The sequence below is a fragment of the Cetorhinus maximus genome, chromosome 13 (genome assembly GCF_964194155.1).
Source record: "Cetorhinus maximus chromosome 13, sCetMax3.hap1.1, whole genome shotgun sequence".
Classification (NCBI taxonomy): Eukaryota; Metazoa; Chordata; class Chondrichthyes; order Lamniformes; family Cetorhinidae; genus Cetorhinus; species Cetorhinus maximus.
Window position 1 is genome coordinate 7,225,168 of NC_135891.1, and position 17,159 is coordinate 7,242,326.

The 17,159-nt window shown below is 42.0% G+C and overlaps 1 protein-coding gene across 1 annotated transcript in view; it reads left to right on the forward strand.

Annotated features, from left to right (window-relative positions):
• The window catches only part of sdc4 (syndecan 4), a 30,492-nt gene extending 13,839 nt beyond the window's left edge, over window positions 1-16,653 (forward strand). Inside the window, exons 2-5 of the mRNA XM_078554864.1 lie at window positions 7,421-7,553; window positions 10,337-10,365; window positions 11,171-11,357; window positions 12,518-16,653. Of these exons, the coding sequence (XP_078410990.1) occupies window positions 7,421-7,553; window positions 10,337-10,365; window positions 11,171-11,357; window positions 12,518-12,669 (501 nt within the window). The 3' untranslated portion in view covers window positions 12,670-16,653. The remainder of the gene's footprint in view (window positions 1-7,420; window positions 7,554-10,336; window positions 10,366-11,170; window positions 11,358-12,517) is intronic.
• The last annotated feature ends 506 nt before the right edge of the window (window positions 16,654-17,159 follow it).

Sequence of the window (17,159 nt, forward strand, 5' to 3'; positions counted from 1 at the left end):
GATTTAAGGAGGTAGTAATATATAAGGGAGAGGGGCGAGAAATAGCAGTTTAGGGAGAAAATTCCTGAGCTTGGAGCCCAGCCATTTATAGGTAGTGATGGAGTGATGAGCTATTTAAAAAGTTGTGGGGTTGGAGCAGGGAGGATTGAGGCCATGGAGGGATTTGTAAATGGATGATTTTCTTTTCCAGTCCTGGGAGTAGCTGCAGAGTAAAGAGCACTTTGAATTCCGAATTAGCATGGCAAGAGTTGGAATTATTTAATGCCAGAGCTTTATTATAATATGGAATTATACTTTATAACAAGTGACTGTTCAAACTTGAGTCATTTGGAGACATTTTGAGGCAATTAGTGTGAAATTATTAAAGGGCACAAGGAAATTGTATTGAAGTAGATAGCTCCCCGGAGAGCAAGTACCATCCACATAGGCTTCCTCCAAATGAAAATGTCTGTCATTTTGATGCTACCTAAGATCGCACCATTTCACCTCTGCACAAATGGGAGGAAATTGCACATGAGTGTGTGTGAGAGTTGCCAGGAGGTCTTGAATTTGGACAGCTCCCAGGAGTTACAGGTTCAGACTTGAGAAGGATCAAGAGATCGTTGCGTGATCAATATTGAAACTGAGAATAGTGAAGTCACTCCCCGTATGCTTAGCTTGTTTTCAGATGAAGTTAAAAATACCCTAATTATTGGTGTATTTCTACTCCCTTGGTATTGTCAAAGGACCCAGTGTGGTATCCACCCCTCTTTAACATTGCAGCAAACAAAATAAAACTGGGAGTGGTTTGGAAAGTTGCTGAGTATTGGGTCATTATCTCTCTCTCTCTTTCCTTGTTGCAACAGAACGACCCATGCATTGATAGCGAGTGAGAAGTCCGTAAGATTGGCCTTTGTGGCAAGGCTTGAGTTGCTTGGCTGGGAAGTGCTGCATCCTTCAAGTATAGGTGGAAGCAAGTTCGGAATTTCCATTCCAACCTGGAATAATGTGTGTGTGTGTGTGTGTGTGTGTGTGTGTGTGTGTTCCTTCAACTGATCGGAGCTTTTTAATTAGGCGGAATAATGAGTGAACTTTAATCAAATCCAGAAGGTTAGTTAGATATTTGTGGAGATCAAATGAGATTGCTCCCACAGAAATGGCTCTTTACATGAGAGGAAATGCAATGGTCACCATAATCCGTTGCTAACATGGTATTGTGTTCAACTTGGCAAAAGGCCACTAATTTAATTGCTGTAAATCCCGAACTTCATTGAGAATTAAGACTTTCTTGTTAAGCCTAAAGTTGACACCAATGACTTTTCAGAGACCCCCTTCACATTTCCTTTGGAAATGCAGCAACTCGAGCATGACATCCACCAGACTTTCTTTATAGTTGAAAATGCTCTGTTCATATCACCTGTTCACTAGAAAGAAATGAGATTATCAACTGGAAATCACACTGCAATGAGTTAGGATCTAGAACATAAATAGTGTTTAAATTTTTGTTTTTATTGACATTAACAGCCAAATGCTTCCGCTTAACCTTGACCTAGGGTCACATTCCCTGGAATATTAGATTAAAGGTTGATTTGCTCGAAGTTTGAGATATTAAAGTGGAGGAAAGAATTGTTTTCGCTTGTGGAATCTAGAACTAGAAACTTAAAAATAAGTCAGATTCAGAGTTGTCTTTACATGAAAAAGGATGGTAGAAGTTTGGAACATTCTTCCTCCAAAGGACAATTGGTGTTGGGTCAATTTTAAACCTGAGATATTAAGGGATATGGGGCAAAAGTGGGGAGCTTTTTAAAATTCACTCAAGATGTGGGTGTCCCTGGCTAGATGAGCATTATTGCCCAATGTAATTGTGGGTGAATCTAGAACTAGGGGTCACTCATTTGAGACCAAGATGAGGAGAATTCTTTTTGAGGTTTGAGTCTTTGGAACACTCCTTTTAAAGGTGGTGGAAGCAGAGTTTGAATATTTTTAAGGCAGGGCTAGATAGATACTTGATTAACAAGAAGGTGAAAGGTTTTTTTGGGGGTAGGCAGGAATGTGGGGCTGAGGTTACAATCAAATCAGCCGTGATCTTATTGAATGGCACAGCAGGCTCGAGGGGCCTACTCCTGCTAATTCATATATTTGTTTGTAATTTCCCTTGAAGGTGGTGGTGAGCTGCAGTCCATGTGGTGCAGGTATACCCACAGTGCTGTTGGGTCCAGCTCAGTTTCTGGTCAATGGTAACCCTGCACCCCCACGATGTAGAGTTGGGTCATAGATCTGCCATTATTTAATTGAACGGTGGGACAGGTTGAAGGGGCTGAAATAGCCCACTCCTGTTCCTGTTTTTACATATTGTGACTATTTTCAAGGTGACCAGGGATTAGAAGCCCAGGCATTTTTCCCCCTTTCTGTGATAGAACTACTATTCTCATGGGGACACTGTTATGTTTTTCTTATATTGAAACTTTGTAGATCTGTGACTTGTGCTGTGGCATGCTGCACTGCAAGTTGTAAGGGATAGGGTTAAATGGAGGATTAGTAACTGGATGTGCCAAGAATAGAATCTTGCAGGGTAAAGAGAGGCCATTTGGCCCATGATGACTGAGCCAGCTCTTTGAAAGAACTATCCAATTTAGTCCCACTCCCCTGCTCTTCTCTTTCTCCCATCATTTCCTCCCCCGCCCTCAACCACAAACCCTAAAAATTGGTCCTCTTCACATACAGGTCTGCTTGCCATTTCAGAAGTTACTATGGGGTCTGGTTCTACCACAGAATCCTTTTCATCTGGGTTTTTCCAAAAAACAGAATCTGCAGATTGCAAGCGGAAGGGATAAATGGAACGATGGTCTATTTTTCCTGTACTGTCCAACCTTATTAGAGTTAGAAATGGTCTGATTAGCAGTGTATTTTTCAGAGTTGTCCGTGACATTTATTTCTGTGGCTCTCCACTTGAGGCTACTGTATGAGTACTGACACTGCAGTCTTGCTAACTGGTGGTGGTGGTGTGTTAGTATTTGCAAATCTGACACCTGTTTGATTTCAATCAACCTTTTTTTTAAAAAAAAAGAATGCAAGTTGCTTTTGTGAAGACATGTAACATGACCCCATTTTCTACATGTGGGAGCAATCATTCAACTGTGCTACACAGAATTTGACAGCAGTGTTTAATTAAACCGGAAGATTTATCATTAAGGGCGCAATCGTTAGGCTGCAGAGAATGGGAAGTGTGATCACTTTACACAAAGCACAAAAAAGGGAGTGTAGCAGCATCAGCTGCAAACATCGTGATTACTTGGCCTTGGAAGGGATCAGTTGAAGACTGAGGTCTGAGAGCTCATAGCTGCAGAGGCAGTAATGGAGGAGGATTCGCGGTCCTGTGTGTGGTTACTAGGACCTTTGGGTGTTGGCTTGAATTACCTTGTGCTCGTGGTCTTGAATAGTACAACATGGAAGGAGGGAATTTGGCCTCTTGAACCTGCTCGCCCAACACATTGGCCATCAAGTCCATTTAGGTTGTTGATGGCTCCAAATTCACGATGCCTGTGCCGAATTTGCTTGTTTGGGTGATGTAGCTTGCCCTCTACAGCAGACCTTGGCTGTCTAAGGTTAGGAGGAGAGGAGAAATGGGGCCTTGAATCCTGCTAATCACAAAAATTGACCTCCATGGCAACTTCTCCACTGGGGTGTACCTGAATGGTGGTCTCAAAGGGACAGTCTATACCCTAGCCACACTAAGCAATGCCACAGGAGATCAGCAAGTAGGCGGGGGTGGGGGGAGATTTCAATTTGACTTATGTAAAACCATTCCAGGTTTTGCTTTAAATTGCTATGGAAGTCCGAGATTTGTGTGGCTCACACATGCAGCACATATGCTCTAGGTGACCCTTCCTATGATCAAGGTGCAAAGCTGTGGATGTGGGATGTGACTGCCCCAGGCTAGGAGTTATCCTGGCAGTCAACCAGCCAGATGCCAAGGCTGTTACCAGTCACACTGATTTTAATCAGAAAATATGCACTTTTCATCACCACCCGCACCTTCCATTTCAATCTTTTTGTTTTTCTCTGTTGCTTTAGTGTTTGGGGAGTTTCTCTGCTTCACTGTTCCTTTTTTGACTGTGCAGGCCATTGACCAAGCTACAACTCGCTCTGAGCACCCAGCCATGACTTTCTTGTGATGATGTTTTTGTGTTTTTATTCAGCCTTATCACTCAAATACCAGGCATTTACTGGAGTTTTGTGTGTTTACACAGCTGAAAGTGTGAGGGTGTTTTCGACTGACTTAATCTGGCTGGTGCTAATGAGCAGCTAATACAACAGCCCCTTTATCATAGTTTGTGATAAAACAACAACTTGTATAGCACTTTTTTTTTAAAAAAAAGCAGTAAAACATCCCAAAGCACTTTGCAAGAGTATCATCTGATATTTTTGATCGGAAGCCACGTAAAGAGCTATTGGGGCAGGTAACCAAACTGTCAATCAACGGTGCACATGCTAAAGGGGAGGGAGAGGGGGGCAGAAATGTTTATGGAGGGAATTCTAAAGCTTGGGTGCCAAGAGCACAAGAGGCCAGGATTGGAGGAGTGCAAAGATCTCTCAGGATTGTAGAGCAGGGGGAGGGAAGGAATAAGCCATGGAAGGATTTGAATATGAGGATGAGACACTGCCTTGGCAGTCATCTCCTGGCTGGGTGGTTGTGGCGTGTAGAGATTTGAGGTTTTATTGTGTGAGTAAATAGATATCCTCTAATGTGGCCTGCACAGATTAGAAGGCCTTGGATTTGACCACAGAAGAAGCAGAGGTTATGGAGATGGGTGATCAGCCAGGGTTTCCTTTTCTTATCAATGTTCAGAGACCTTTCTCGCTGTCCTTGCATGGGCAATGTGCCATTTGGGTCTGTTACTGGAGCTTGTGAAAATTGTGTCCTGGTGTGCCTTGAGGGGGAGAGGATTTGGCATGAGAGGGAAATTTTTGACTTGTACAAGTTTGTTAATTTTCATAACTAAGAAGGACATGTTGCAACAAGGACATGTTGCAACTCGATGACTCAATGTCCTAAACAAATTGTGTACGTAACCTTGTAGTCACTGGCTCTCCCCCTCCTCCATAATAATTCCCTGGTATTAATGCGCTCATATTATCTCGTATACATCCAAGAGGGATTCTGCAGCCCATCGGTGACTGCTGATCCACTCCCATCGGTTGTTATCAGCCATAGTTCTGGGTAGCAGTCTCTGATCATCAGAAGATTGTGGGTTCAAGCCCCAATCCCAGAGGCTAATGTACAAAACCTCCAACTGACAACCCAGTGCAGTTCTGTCTGAGACGATGTCCTTCGGGAAAAGCGATTAAAGGGCCAATCTGCCCCGTCAGGTTGGTGTAAAAGATTCCATGGCAGTAGCTCGAAGTTTTCTCCAGTGTCCTGGCCAATAGCTATCCCTCAGCCAACCTAATAAGATAGATGAAGTAGTCAACGTCGCGTTGCTGTTTATGGGACCTTGCTCTGTGCAAATTGGCTGCCCTATTACTACATTACAATAGTGACTGCACAAAATGCTTCATTGTCCATAAAGCACCGTGTGATGTGCTGAGGCTGTGGAAAGGCGCTATATAAATGCCAGTCTTTCTGTCAAAAATCACCAACAAGATCTTGTGTTCTATTCTCATTGCTTGGCTGTCACTTTGCATAGGTCATCTGAATTCAATATCCAGTAAGTTATGGAACGAGGCTTCCATTTGAGAGGGAGCGGGAGAGGTGAAAATAGCAGCCTTTCAAACCCAATCATTGTTAACACCAAGTGTTGGGCCTTGCAGTAATGTGACCGTGGTAACCTGTGCAGTTGGTAGCTTTATTTTGAAAAAGGTATGGTGATCTGGGATATGATTCCTCCATATCTTCTATGTATGAGAAGCGGGTTTGAAAAGGAAATTGACTGGAGACATGTACCATGGTAACTGTATCCCTGGATTAATTGGCTGGGAAACATCTTGCATTCCAGTTGCATGTTAGTGCTGTCATCAGCACATTGGATCCAACCCTTTTTGGAATTGCCCCAACCCCCTTTGCTGCATCTAGTTGCTTTTAAGTAGTTCTGGAAAAGGATCAAATCCCTGTCACATGGGATTGACTTGCACACGCTGAGACATTAGATCATTTTAAAAATGTAAATCCCACATGACACCAGATTTGATCTGCAGGGAAGGCACCAGTCTGAATGCACAAGTGGTAACTTTCTCCGTTGAAAAGCATCAGTTTTATTTTTCAAAGCTATTTGTTGTCACTTGCTGATGGAATGTTACATGTGTGGCTGTCAGGCTGATGGGCTGTAACTCTGTACCGCATCTATTTTAAATCTGCCATCTCTTCTACCCCATATTTTTGCACTTCTAGGCTTTCCAGAGCATGTTCACTGCTCTTGTTGTGGCCCAGGTGTGTCTTTCTCTCTCGTTCCCTGCCGTCCCTCATGTGCAGTGGTTGTCACTGCAGATGTTTGGTTGGTGTGTAGTCAGTCCCAGCTTGATTTTTTTTGCTTGCTACCTAAATTTACCTCAGGGGGCTCTTGGTTCTGATCTAGAATGGGAATCCTGGCTGATCTCCCCCTTCTGGTAACCTGAGACCAATTGTAGCAGTCAGTTGGTGTGATCTTTTCATCCCTATGGGTGAGAGTTTGATCATGATTCTACTGGCCAGCAATTGCAGTTCCACTTCAGAGGTGCCTGATGTTGCTTAGCTCATTTATAAACTGTAGTGGTTTACAAATGGGAGTCAGTACATCCGCCCCACCACCCTCCCAAACTGCCCCCAACTCTACATTTGTCATAACTCCTCACCTTTTGTACATGAGCCAAACCAGATCTTCCAGTCAACCTCTTCCCATTGTGAACCAGGTTCTGTCTGCTATAGCGAGTTGAATGTTGCTCTTGATGAGATGACAGTGCGACGTTAAGAGGTACATAATATTCGGATCAAATCACTTTTTTCCTGGTTCTGGTCGTATTTCAATGAAGTTTTTTAAAAATAATGGCAAGTAAATGGAAAGATTCGGAAGATTACATGTGGCAGAGTAGAAAGACAATTAATCTATCTGTCTCTTCCCCTCCAGTTGCACTAGTAACCAGGGTATATATTTATAACTTGTTTCCTGTTTACTGCCTGATTGGAATGTTTCTGCTTTAACAGCAAGAATGTAGCGCTTGTTTCTGTTTAACATGTGATTTGGAGCTTGTGCTAGACTGACCTCCTTGGGAAGGAAAGGTGGGGGGGGGTGGTGTAGATTAAAAGAAAAGTCTTAAATTCCCACTCTCCAACCATGAAAAAGAATGAATTAATATTGTTTAAATGTCTGGGAACTAAACCACATATTCGGTTAAGCTGCACAAGGTCTGGTTCCTGAATTGCATACTCTGTACTGATCTGAGTGTCCTCTCTCTCTACCTGATCTAGCAAAGGGAGTCCTTTCCTGAAAGGAACCACTTCAATGACCTGGAGGGTTCAGGGTTTGATGGACTAAATAAACTTCACCCTGATGAACTAGAAGATGGCTCTGGTTTTGCCTCTGGAGATGACAACGATATGGGTAACTATCTTGTTTCATGTTGTGTAGTTATACTAATCCAGGTTAATCGATGTGGATTGCGACTTGACAAGTTCTTTTTCACTTCCCCACCCGCCCCTGCAAGGGAAGCCAACAACTTTGCGCCTGAACTTAGCTTCTGGGCTCTTGAGTGGAGCTGAAAGCTTAATTGTTAGGAACAGAGACCAATGCGTTAACAAACTCCGTTCCAAGGTTCGAAGAACATTTATTTGCATCACTACAGCCCTTCTTAAAGAGACGAGACATTCACAGCTTCTCGCTGCCCCTCTGTGTGCAGCTGTTTGCTTAGTGTATAGGATTGTGCTCAGTCCCAGGGTGAAACAGATGAGCTAACTTAAGCACCTAACCATTCCTAATATCACAAGTCTCGAACGCATTGCAGTTCCACTAAGGACTCAAAACAGGTCCAATGCACACATCCATCTGTAACAAGTTGGTTGCTTTTTCCAACCTGGTTTGGGGGTAAAGGTCCTTACGAGCTTCAAGAGTTCAAAAGGATAGCTGTTCTTCATTCCAAAGGCAAATGGAATTTTGATAGCATTCTCCCAACAGTCCATCTTGCATAATCAATCTCTCATCATGAAACTCCATGCCCTTTGTATACATTAATGGAGCTGTAATATGAAATTATCTCTGCTTACTTCAGAAATAAGCAAGTCTCCTGCAATCCTCATCTGCCATTTGCAAGACGCGGTCTATCACATGCTAACAATTAACCTCATTCTACAATTAATCTGAGAACTATTTTTAAGCTCTCTTGCAGTTTACAATTTATGCCAAAATTGTATAAATTGTGCTTTTTATATAGCTTAGTTGACCGCATGTGTTCTGTAATCATTTATGTAGATGTTCCTTTCTTGTGGTTGGGGAGGGGGGGGTTTGGTGGCGTGTGTGTGTGTGTGTTCTCTCTATTTAAAAACTGTTTTGCAAGCCCACTCAGCCTTTTCAAAAGTGGGTGTACTTCTAGCTATTTAAAAATAGATTTTCAGCAAACCAAAAATGATTATTTTTCCTCATAAAATCCATATCCTTGGTTTGCTCACATAAATCTATCATTCTAGAGGGGCCCAGATTACCCCCCCCCCCCGCCCCCCCCACCCCCACCCAAACTCTGGGATTTGCATATTACAGGAGGCTGTGCCTGATTTAATCTAATCTATTTGAGTGGCCAGGCCAGTCTGTGCTTGGGTTGACCATTCATGGCATCTAGCTGTCACTGGCAAGACCAATGCGTATTGTCCATCCTTGGTTGCCCTTGAGGATCAGCCGCGTTAAATACGATGCTTGCAAAGCTATTTCGGGTTCGGCTGCGTTTTGTTGGCCTGGAGTCACGTACGGGTCAGTCAAGGAAGTGAATGGAGTCACTCTGGCCTTCCCTGACTTGATTTCAGATGAAAGGGAACCTGAAAAGGCAACAGGTCTGAGATGAAAGTTATTCCCGATGGGTGGGTGATGCTCTTGTTCCTTTTGCCTTCAGACAGGAAAAAACATCAAGTGCTTCAGGTGCCCTTCCCTCATCTTTGTTTTTGGGGAAAATTTCATATTTTTTTTTCCATGTTTGTTAACTAAATGTAGAATTTTAACAAAAACGTCCATGGATAAATGCCAGTGAGCACTTTTTTTTTTAATATATAAGAGCTAGAACTGGAGGTTTAGTAGGGTGCTGAGGGCTGGGAATTTTGACCTGTGGTTGAAGTACTGACATTCAGAAAGTTTGCAAGATTTTCATATCTCGATTCTCCCCTGCTCTCTCGTGGGGGCTATAACCTGCAGCTGAGCAGCTGGTGTTAGAGGAAGTGGTTTCAGCGAGGGAATGCAATGCTCTTCTATGAACCAGACTACAACTTCCGCAGTTCCTGTAAAAGTCTGTACAAGTGCAAGGGTTTTACTCCCGTCTACCTGTTGACACATTTCCCACCCCCACCATTACAAATGCACCTCATTGGCACACAGTGGAAATTCCAACTATCTTGAGTGGAAACTACATAACAGCTCACTTGAGATTGACGTCACCTAATGCTGAAGCAGGAGTTTAATTCTCTTCTTGCCTTGGGTGGGTCTGTGTTCAGCAATGTTTTTAACTACACGCTTGACTGTCCATTGGACTCCATCCATTCATGACCATCATATTTGCTGGTAGCATCACCAAGCATGTAGCGCAATTTCTGAAATAATTCTGTTAGCTGCAACCACTCCTGCTTTCTGCCCTTGGCTCTTGACTGCAGTTGGGCACGAAATGAAAGGAAAATCTTGCAGGTATATAAAGCTATTACAATCTTGTGACACCCCCCAAAACACTTCGGCTCCATTTCGTGTATTCATTGGCTGCAGTGTGATGCAGGAAACCGAGCCAAGTTATGCACAGCAAGCTCCCATGAACAGCAATGCCACAATGACCAGATCATCTCTTTTATGGTGATGGTTGAGGGATAAATTTTGGCCAGGACACCCCCTGCTCTACTTTAAATATTGTCATGGGATGTTTTACATCCACCTGAAGAAGAGGACAGACTAGTTAGCATCTCAATTGAAAGAGGGCACTTCCAACAGTCCAGTACTCCCTCCAGAACTGCATCAGTGTGACTGCCTAAATCTTTGCTCTTGTCTCTAGAGTAGAAGTACAAGCATAACTCTAGACAGTCTGATGCTATTTGCATTGCTATTATACCTAATCATTCAGATGTACTATATTCTTTGAGCCTCATATACTGCTTATCTAGATTTTACAAGTTGCAATGCTTAACCTGTTAATTCTTTACTTGCAGATGGGCGTGCAGAACCAATCGATGATGAGGTGAGATGTGCTTCATTCTTTACTAACTGTCTTTAGGGTGATATGATTTTCATAGTGCGCAGGATACATGAAGTCAAGTGAGCCCAAAAGCATAGGTGATTGGGAGAATAGTTGACTTTACAAAGCACCAGTGAATTTCATGGGATTTCTCCACTGACTTTAGGACTTTGGTTTTGTACAAGCTTCCCAACCATAAAATGTTACTGCACAGAGGCCATTCGACCCATCGCCTACAGCAGCTCTGTGCTAGTGTTACACAAAGTTAATGCCACTGCCTTGGACTATTTCTGTAATGCTATTGCATTGAGCTGACACTACAACAACCAAAGTTTTGGTATGTTGGCACCAATAAAGGACAACCTGACAGGAGCACAATTAGGGTTGTTGCAATATTTTGCTGTCCATGACTAAATGATGCTCCTAGATATGTTGCTGAATCACAGTGCCTTGGAAGATCCTATCATCAATTCACTAACTGTGCTAAGTTGAGCCCTGATCTAAGCTAAAGTGGCAACAATTGGACTCTGTGCCAGAAAAAGGGAAGGGAGGGTGGCGATGGTAGAAAGGAGGTGACCAGTATTACCAGAGCTCCCAATGCCCACTGGCCCTCCAGCAATGCCTGTTGGTAAGGGAGCAGTACTGAATTACCCATCACCTGGGTTATGACCAAGAGCTGACACCCATCACAACAAACAGTATTTTTGGCTTCCCTTCTCATTAAAAGAGAAGATTTTGGTGGGGGCGGGATGGTGGTCGGGAAAGGGAGAAGGGGACTAAGTGTAATGGAATTGACATTTCTGCTTAGGATGATTCTGACAACCGAATTGACGAAGTTGATGAGGCAACAGTTAACGACGTGGATACCGCTGTTAAGAAAAATGAGGTGCAGCAGATGAACAATGTCCCACCAGAGAAAGACCTTGACAACAGGGTTGCCATGGCAAGCACAAACAACGGCAGCAGTGTCTTTGAAAGCACAGAGATGCTAGCAGGTACCTGTCTGACACAACCTCAAGGGGCTGATACAAACATCTCATCCAACCACCACATACAGGAATGATCTGTACAGAATATTTATGCCCTCCCTACAAAACCCATCTTTGGTAGAGTTAACATTGTAGTAACAGGCCACTCTGACCAACCGGTCTGTGCTTTTTTTTTTTCTTCACCCGCCGCTCTTCATCTCATCCTCCTTTGTTTATCCAGCTTCACCTTAAATACATCTATATTATTCACCTCAACTACTCCCTGTGGTTGTGCATTCTAACCCATTAATTCAGTTTCTGCTGAATTCCCTATTGGATTTATTAGTGACTATCTTATGTTGATGGCCCCTAGTTCTGGTCTCTTCCCACAATTGGAAACTGCTTCCCAATGTCTACACTACCCTATTGAATGCTTTCCATAATCTTCAAGGCTTTCTATCAAGCCCTTGAACTGAATGCTCAGGCAGTTTGAGTGAACCACATTGCTGAGGATCTGGAGTCACATGTAGGCCAGACCGGGTAAGGACGGCAGATTTCCTTCCCTAAAGGGCGTTAGTGAAGCAGGTAGATTTTTCTGACAATTAACAATAGTTTCATAGTCACCGTTACTGAGATTCCCTTTATATTCCAGATTTATAAATTGCATTCATTCCGGCAGCTGCCGTGGTGCGATTTGACCCCTGTGTCCCAGAGCATTAGCTTGGACTCCTGTGCAGTGACATTATCATTACGCCACCCTCCCACTCCCACTCAAGGGAGACTGAGGAAATGCTTCATTGTCTGAGGTGCTGTCTTTTGGATAACGTGAGAAACACCAGCTGCCCTCATGGTTCAGGAAGATCCCATGGCGCTATTTTGAAAGGCTGGGGATGGACTCTTCAGGCATCCTGGCCAATTTTTAATCCCTTAACCCACATCAAAAACTGATTTTCATCTGGCTATTTATGGGAGCTTTGTGTGAAAGTTGGCTGTCACATCTGTTACAAAAGCAGCTACACTTCAGAAGAAGTGCTTCATTGGGCGTAAAGAACATTATTTCATGTCCCTGAGGTAGTGAAAGCCATTACATAAAACACAGTAAACTTGTGTGGTGGTGGTGATTTTTGTGACATCGAACATGCCTCCAATGTAAAACTACACTGACCGACTCTCCTTTATATTTGCAGCAATGATTGTCGGGGGTACTATTGGCCTTCTGTTTGCCATCCTTCTCATCCTGCTGCTAGTTTACCGCATGAGGAAGAAGGACGAAGGCAGCTACGACCTGAGCAAAAAACCCATCTACAAGAAGGCACCAACCACTGAGTTCTATGCGTAAGCCTCATGGGTGCCTGAGCTTCTGAACAACAGACTTTATCTTTCCAAGAGCTTCCGCCTTAAGACAAAGACAAAAGTGGAGCCAAATTCTGCAATTAGTTTAAAAACCTCCAATCAATATATATATATATATATGTATATGTGTATATATATATTAAAAAAAGGCCACTTTTAAGTGCTGGAAAATATGTTGCCTAACCCAGATTAAAAGCATTTTCAAATGGATGTGTCTGGACAAAAAAAAGTCATCTGTTATCGTCCGTGATGAGTATCTCTACCAAGATCTGTTGAGGGAGCGAAGAAAGGTTTCACATTTCCAATCCCTGAAATTGTAGCTGGTTTTCAATACTGCCAATCCTGGGCAGGCAGGAAAATCCACGGATTTTCACACAAATCCACGGATTAAACACTAATAGGCAACTTGATCAACGGCCTTTTTTTTTTATAAGAACCGCAGTTGCATTTCTACATTTCTTTTAAGAATTTTAAATATTTGACTGCTCATGTGTTTTTCCCCCATGCAGTAAACTATTAGTTACTTGTGTTTTCCCCCTGACCTTTAGAACAAATAAATTGGAATTTTTATAAATGGGTTGGTGACATACCTAAAGTAACAGATTATTACAAATACTAATAGCAAAAAATTATATTCCTATAACATCACTGTCAAAGAATTTTGCAGAACTGGTTCTAACTAAAATTTCATGCTTTTTTTTAAAAAAAAATAATTTATCTATAAAATATTTTAATTGCCGCCTCTTCATTTATTTCAAGGTGTGATTTATTTTGAATGTTTCAGTTGAATGATGTTTAATTCCAGGATGTACGTTTCTGCCATTTTTATTTTGTGAACAATATGACAGTACCACAGTTGGGTTTCATACTGGAATAGTCACTATTTAGAAGTCAGTGCATCACAGGATAATGTGGGGTCATTCACTCTGAAAGTGATAGAAAACATTTTACTGTTGTTGTTTTAAACCGGGTTTCTTTTTATGTATTTTTAATTTAACTCTGAATCCTGAAAGTGCCCCTTTTACATCCTGAGCAATTTTATGACCTCTCCGATCTTCATCCAATTAGTGACGAGCTTGACCTAGGCCCATGTTGTTGCTAGGAAACTCCAGACCTTCTGTGCAAGAAACATGCAAAAAGTCAAACCCTTTATCAGTTCAAGTTCCTCTTCCTGGCTATTTTGAAGTTGTTGTTTATTGTCCTCTCATTTCTTGTGTGTACACTAATTTTCACCCACAAGTCATCAGAATATCCAATTCGCTCTTTCCTACTGTATAAACTGCAGTAGTGTGGAGGCCTCAGGCTTTGCTGTTTTTAAGGCCTTGACGTAAACGGGCCTACGACTGTTGGATGTGTTCCTTAGTCAGCATTCTTGAGAATAAGATCCCATGACAATTAGAATGATTTCTTAAAATGTTAATTTATTCTTTAAAACATCAAATATCAAAGTTTTTAAATACAGCTCTCTTGACTTTGCCACTAAAACTGTTGGAAGTTTTAGTCTAAAGCTTTAGTCTAAACTAAACCTTCCAATGCCTCAATACTGGCACATTTTTTTTTGTTTGTACAAATGACAGAATTAGAGAGGGCAATTTATGGATTAAATTGTTTTATAAATAAAGGAATGTTTTCTCATGTGCAGCTGTAGATCCTATGATGTAAAAAGGGGTTTTGATGTGTTTCATAATTTAATAGCAATGCCATTGATACAGAAACACTAAGAGAAAATTCCCTTTGGTTCTCTCTCTGGTGGAAAAGCTGAGCTTTGAATTGGTATCCATGTGAGACTAAGAAGAAATACACTAAACAGTGTGGTGGTACCAGCTCTGCTGACAGGCCAAAATACAACAACAACATTTCTTCCGAAACAACACGCAGTTTTATATTTTTGTAATCAAACTTGTCACAAGAGCTTTGCAAAAGCATTTTTCAGACCACAATTGACTCTGCCACATTAGAGCAGCTTTTAAGGACAAGTTGATGAGTTTGGTTAATGTTTTTTTTAAGGAGAGGCTTAAAGGAAGAGAAGTTTAGGGAGGGAAATTGCAGAGCTGGGGCTTAGATGGTTGAAAGTATGGGTTTTTTAAATCCTCGAATGAGAATTCAGTCAGGCTTTTCAAAACCAGAAGTGTAATGTCAAAGGTTTAGTTTTAGCACTTTTTTTTAGTTTTGTTAAGTAGTTTCTTTTGACATCTTTTCGCTCTGCACATTTTGGGTATTCTCCACCAATTAGCCCCAATTCTTCTCCTTTAAACATGTGATTGCTACAGAGAGTAAGGTACCCCTTTAATTCTGGACTCTTTTTTTAATAGAGGTTAACATCCTTTGAACTGAATTAGATGACTTGCCAAAGTGACCTAGCAAATGGATAACAAGATGGCCAGAGGAGATGATGGCTTTGAAGCCATTAGCTTTTATCAATAAGGCCTCAATATCTGTTGCTTTGCTAGGGCCTAGGCCATTGGAGAGGCAGCCAGTATCCTCAATTACTATATAAAAAGAAACCATTTTGAGGGCTCATTTGGTTGAGTTAACATTTATATAGTAGGTGACCAAAACCCAACGTCCAACCATTATTCCCACCTCTTCAGCTGTTCAGTAAAGGGGATTGAAATCTAAAAGGTTATTTTCTTTAGTCAGAGTTTGTCTCTGAAAACTTTTAGCAAAAAGTGCTCACTTACTGGCTCCAGTATTTGAAAAGTGCACCAGGTACAGAACTTTATAAAAGTATAATGTTTTTTGGTTCTTCAATAAAACTATATATTTTGATATATAAAAGGAATTTGTGATTCTTTGGATTAATATTGGTGTAAATACTAATGGCAACATTCTTAATGGCAGCTTGATGTGGGGGTGGGATTGGGTTTTTAAGAAACTCCAATGCTTCCACTCCTTTGTGCAGCCAATTAGTGGCTGTTGAGTTGCATACCGCCCTTGGTGCTATTATACGCAAATAGAAAGTGTCATAAAATATAACTGGAGCAAGAGGTTCCAGCATCGTTTGTCAGGCTGGACCTTAAAAGTGAAGCTCCTTTCCTTAGCCCACAACTAAGCTTCGAATAACTGCAGGGTAAAAAGTGTCTGGATAAGGGAAGGAGCTTTCTACACGTTTCAGTATGTCACTACCTGCTTGTTGAAGATGTTGGGATGGTCGTGAGTTGGGACTGCTTTTGAACCGAGATATCCTGTTTATTGTAGCTCTTGCATCCCCGTTGTGCAATGCTTGTGAGGACATATCCTTGAAGCTCTTGTGATGCATGAGCACAGCGGGGTGAAGGAGAGGGGCAAGCCTGGGAGATTTTGGGATATCTCTCCCTTTTGATATTTATGGGGTTGGGGGGGTGGGTGTTGTGGGCAGAAGGCACCATTTCTTGCTCCCTGTTATATTCCAAGTATGATCTATGCTAGTAGATAGGAGTGCTTGGAAGTTTTAACCGATGAGTGAGTTTGGCACTGGTGGGTGCAACACAAGCTCCAATTTGAGTGTTGTTACTCTGAATACCTTTTTGTACATGCAGAATCCACACTGGTCTAGTCTTTGTAGTGATCCACATGGTAACTTCCAGTGCCCTATCTTGTGGGTGCAATTTTAACCCAAATTGCAGGATGGGGTTGCACGCCAGTTTCACATCCCTCCCAACATTGCTCTCTGATTTCAAGGGGAGTAAAACCGCCTGTTGTGTAAATACCTGTGTTGCTTCTGATCCTGCCAGTATTCCAATGAGCAGATTAGATTAAATGACTCTTTTTCACCCCCCTCCCCCCACCAACCCCCCACCCCCCCCAAAGTTCCAAACTGTCTTAGTACCAGTGGAAAAGCTGTAACTTGTCTTCCTGTTGACTAATTAGTTTGTCTATGGAGAAAAAAGTGATTTTTTTTTTTGCTATTTTCAGATCTGTACATATTCATGTTTTAATTTGTTCTATTGCTGGATGTATTGTGTATAAATAAAACATTATCTTTACACAAGGATGTCGCATCATTTTTTTTCTTCAATTAGTTAAGAAACACTGCACTTGTATTGCGCCGTGATCTCAGGACGTCTCTTTACAGTCAATGAACTTCTTTTGGAAGGTAGTCAGTATTGTAGGAAACATGGCAGTTGGCTTGCACACAGCAAGATCCCACAAACAGCAATACGATAATGACGTAACCTCTTTTTGGCGTAAGTTTAAAAATTGGCTAGGACACCAGGGAGAATTCCCCTGCTCTTCTTTCAAATGATGGCCATGGAATCTTTCTTGCCAACCTGATGGGGAAGATGGGGCCTCTGTTTAACGTCTCACCTGAAAACTGTCACTCTGACAGCACGGTGCTCCCTTGGCACTGAGCCTCTGACAGCACGCTGCTCCCTCAAGACACTTAGTGATAGGCAATACATGCTGGCCTTGCCGGTGCCAGCCATATCCAAGGAATGAATGAAAAATAATATTCGATGTCATTGACAGCAATGTTCTGAAAATCTCCAGAGTTAT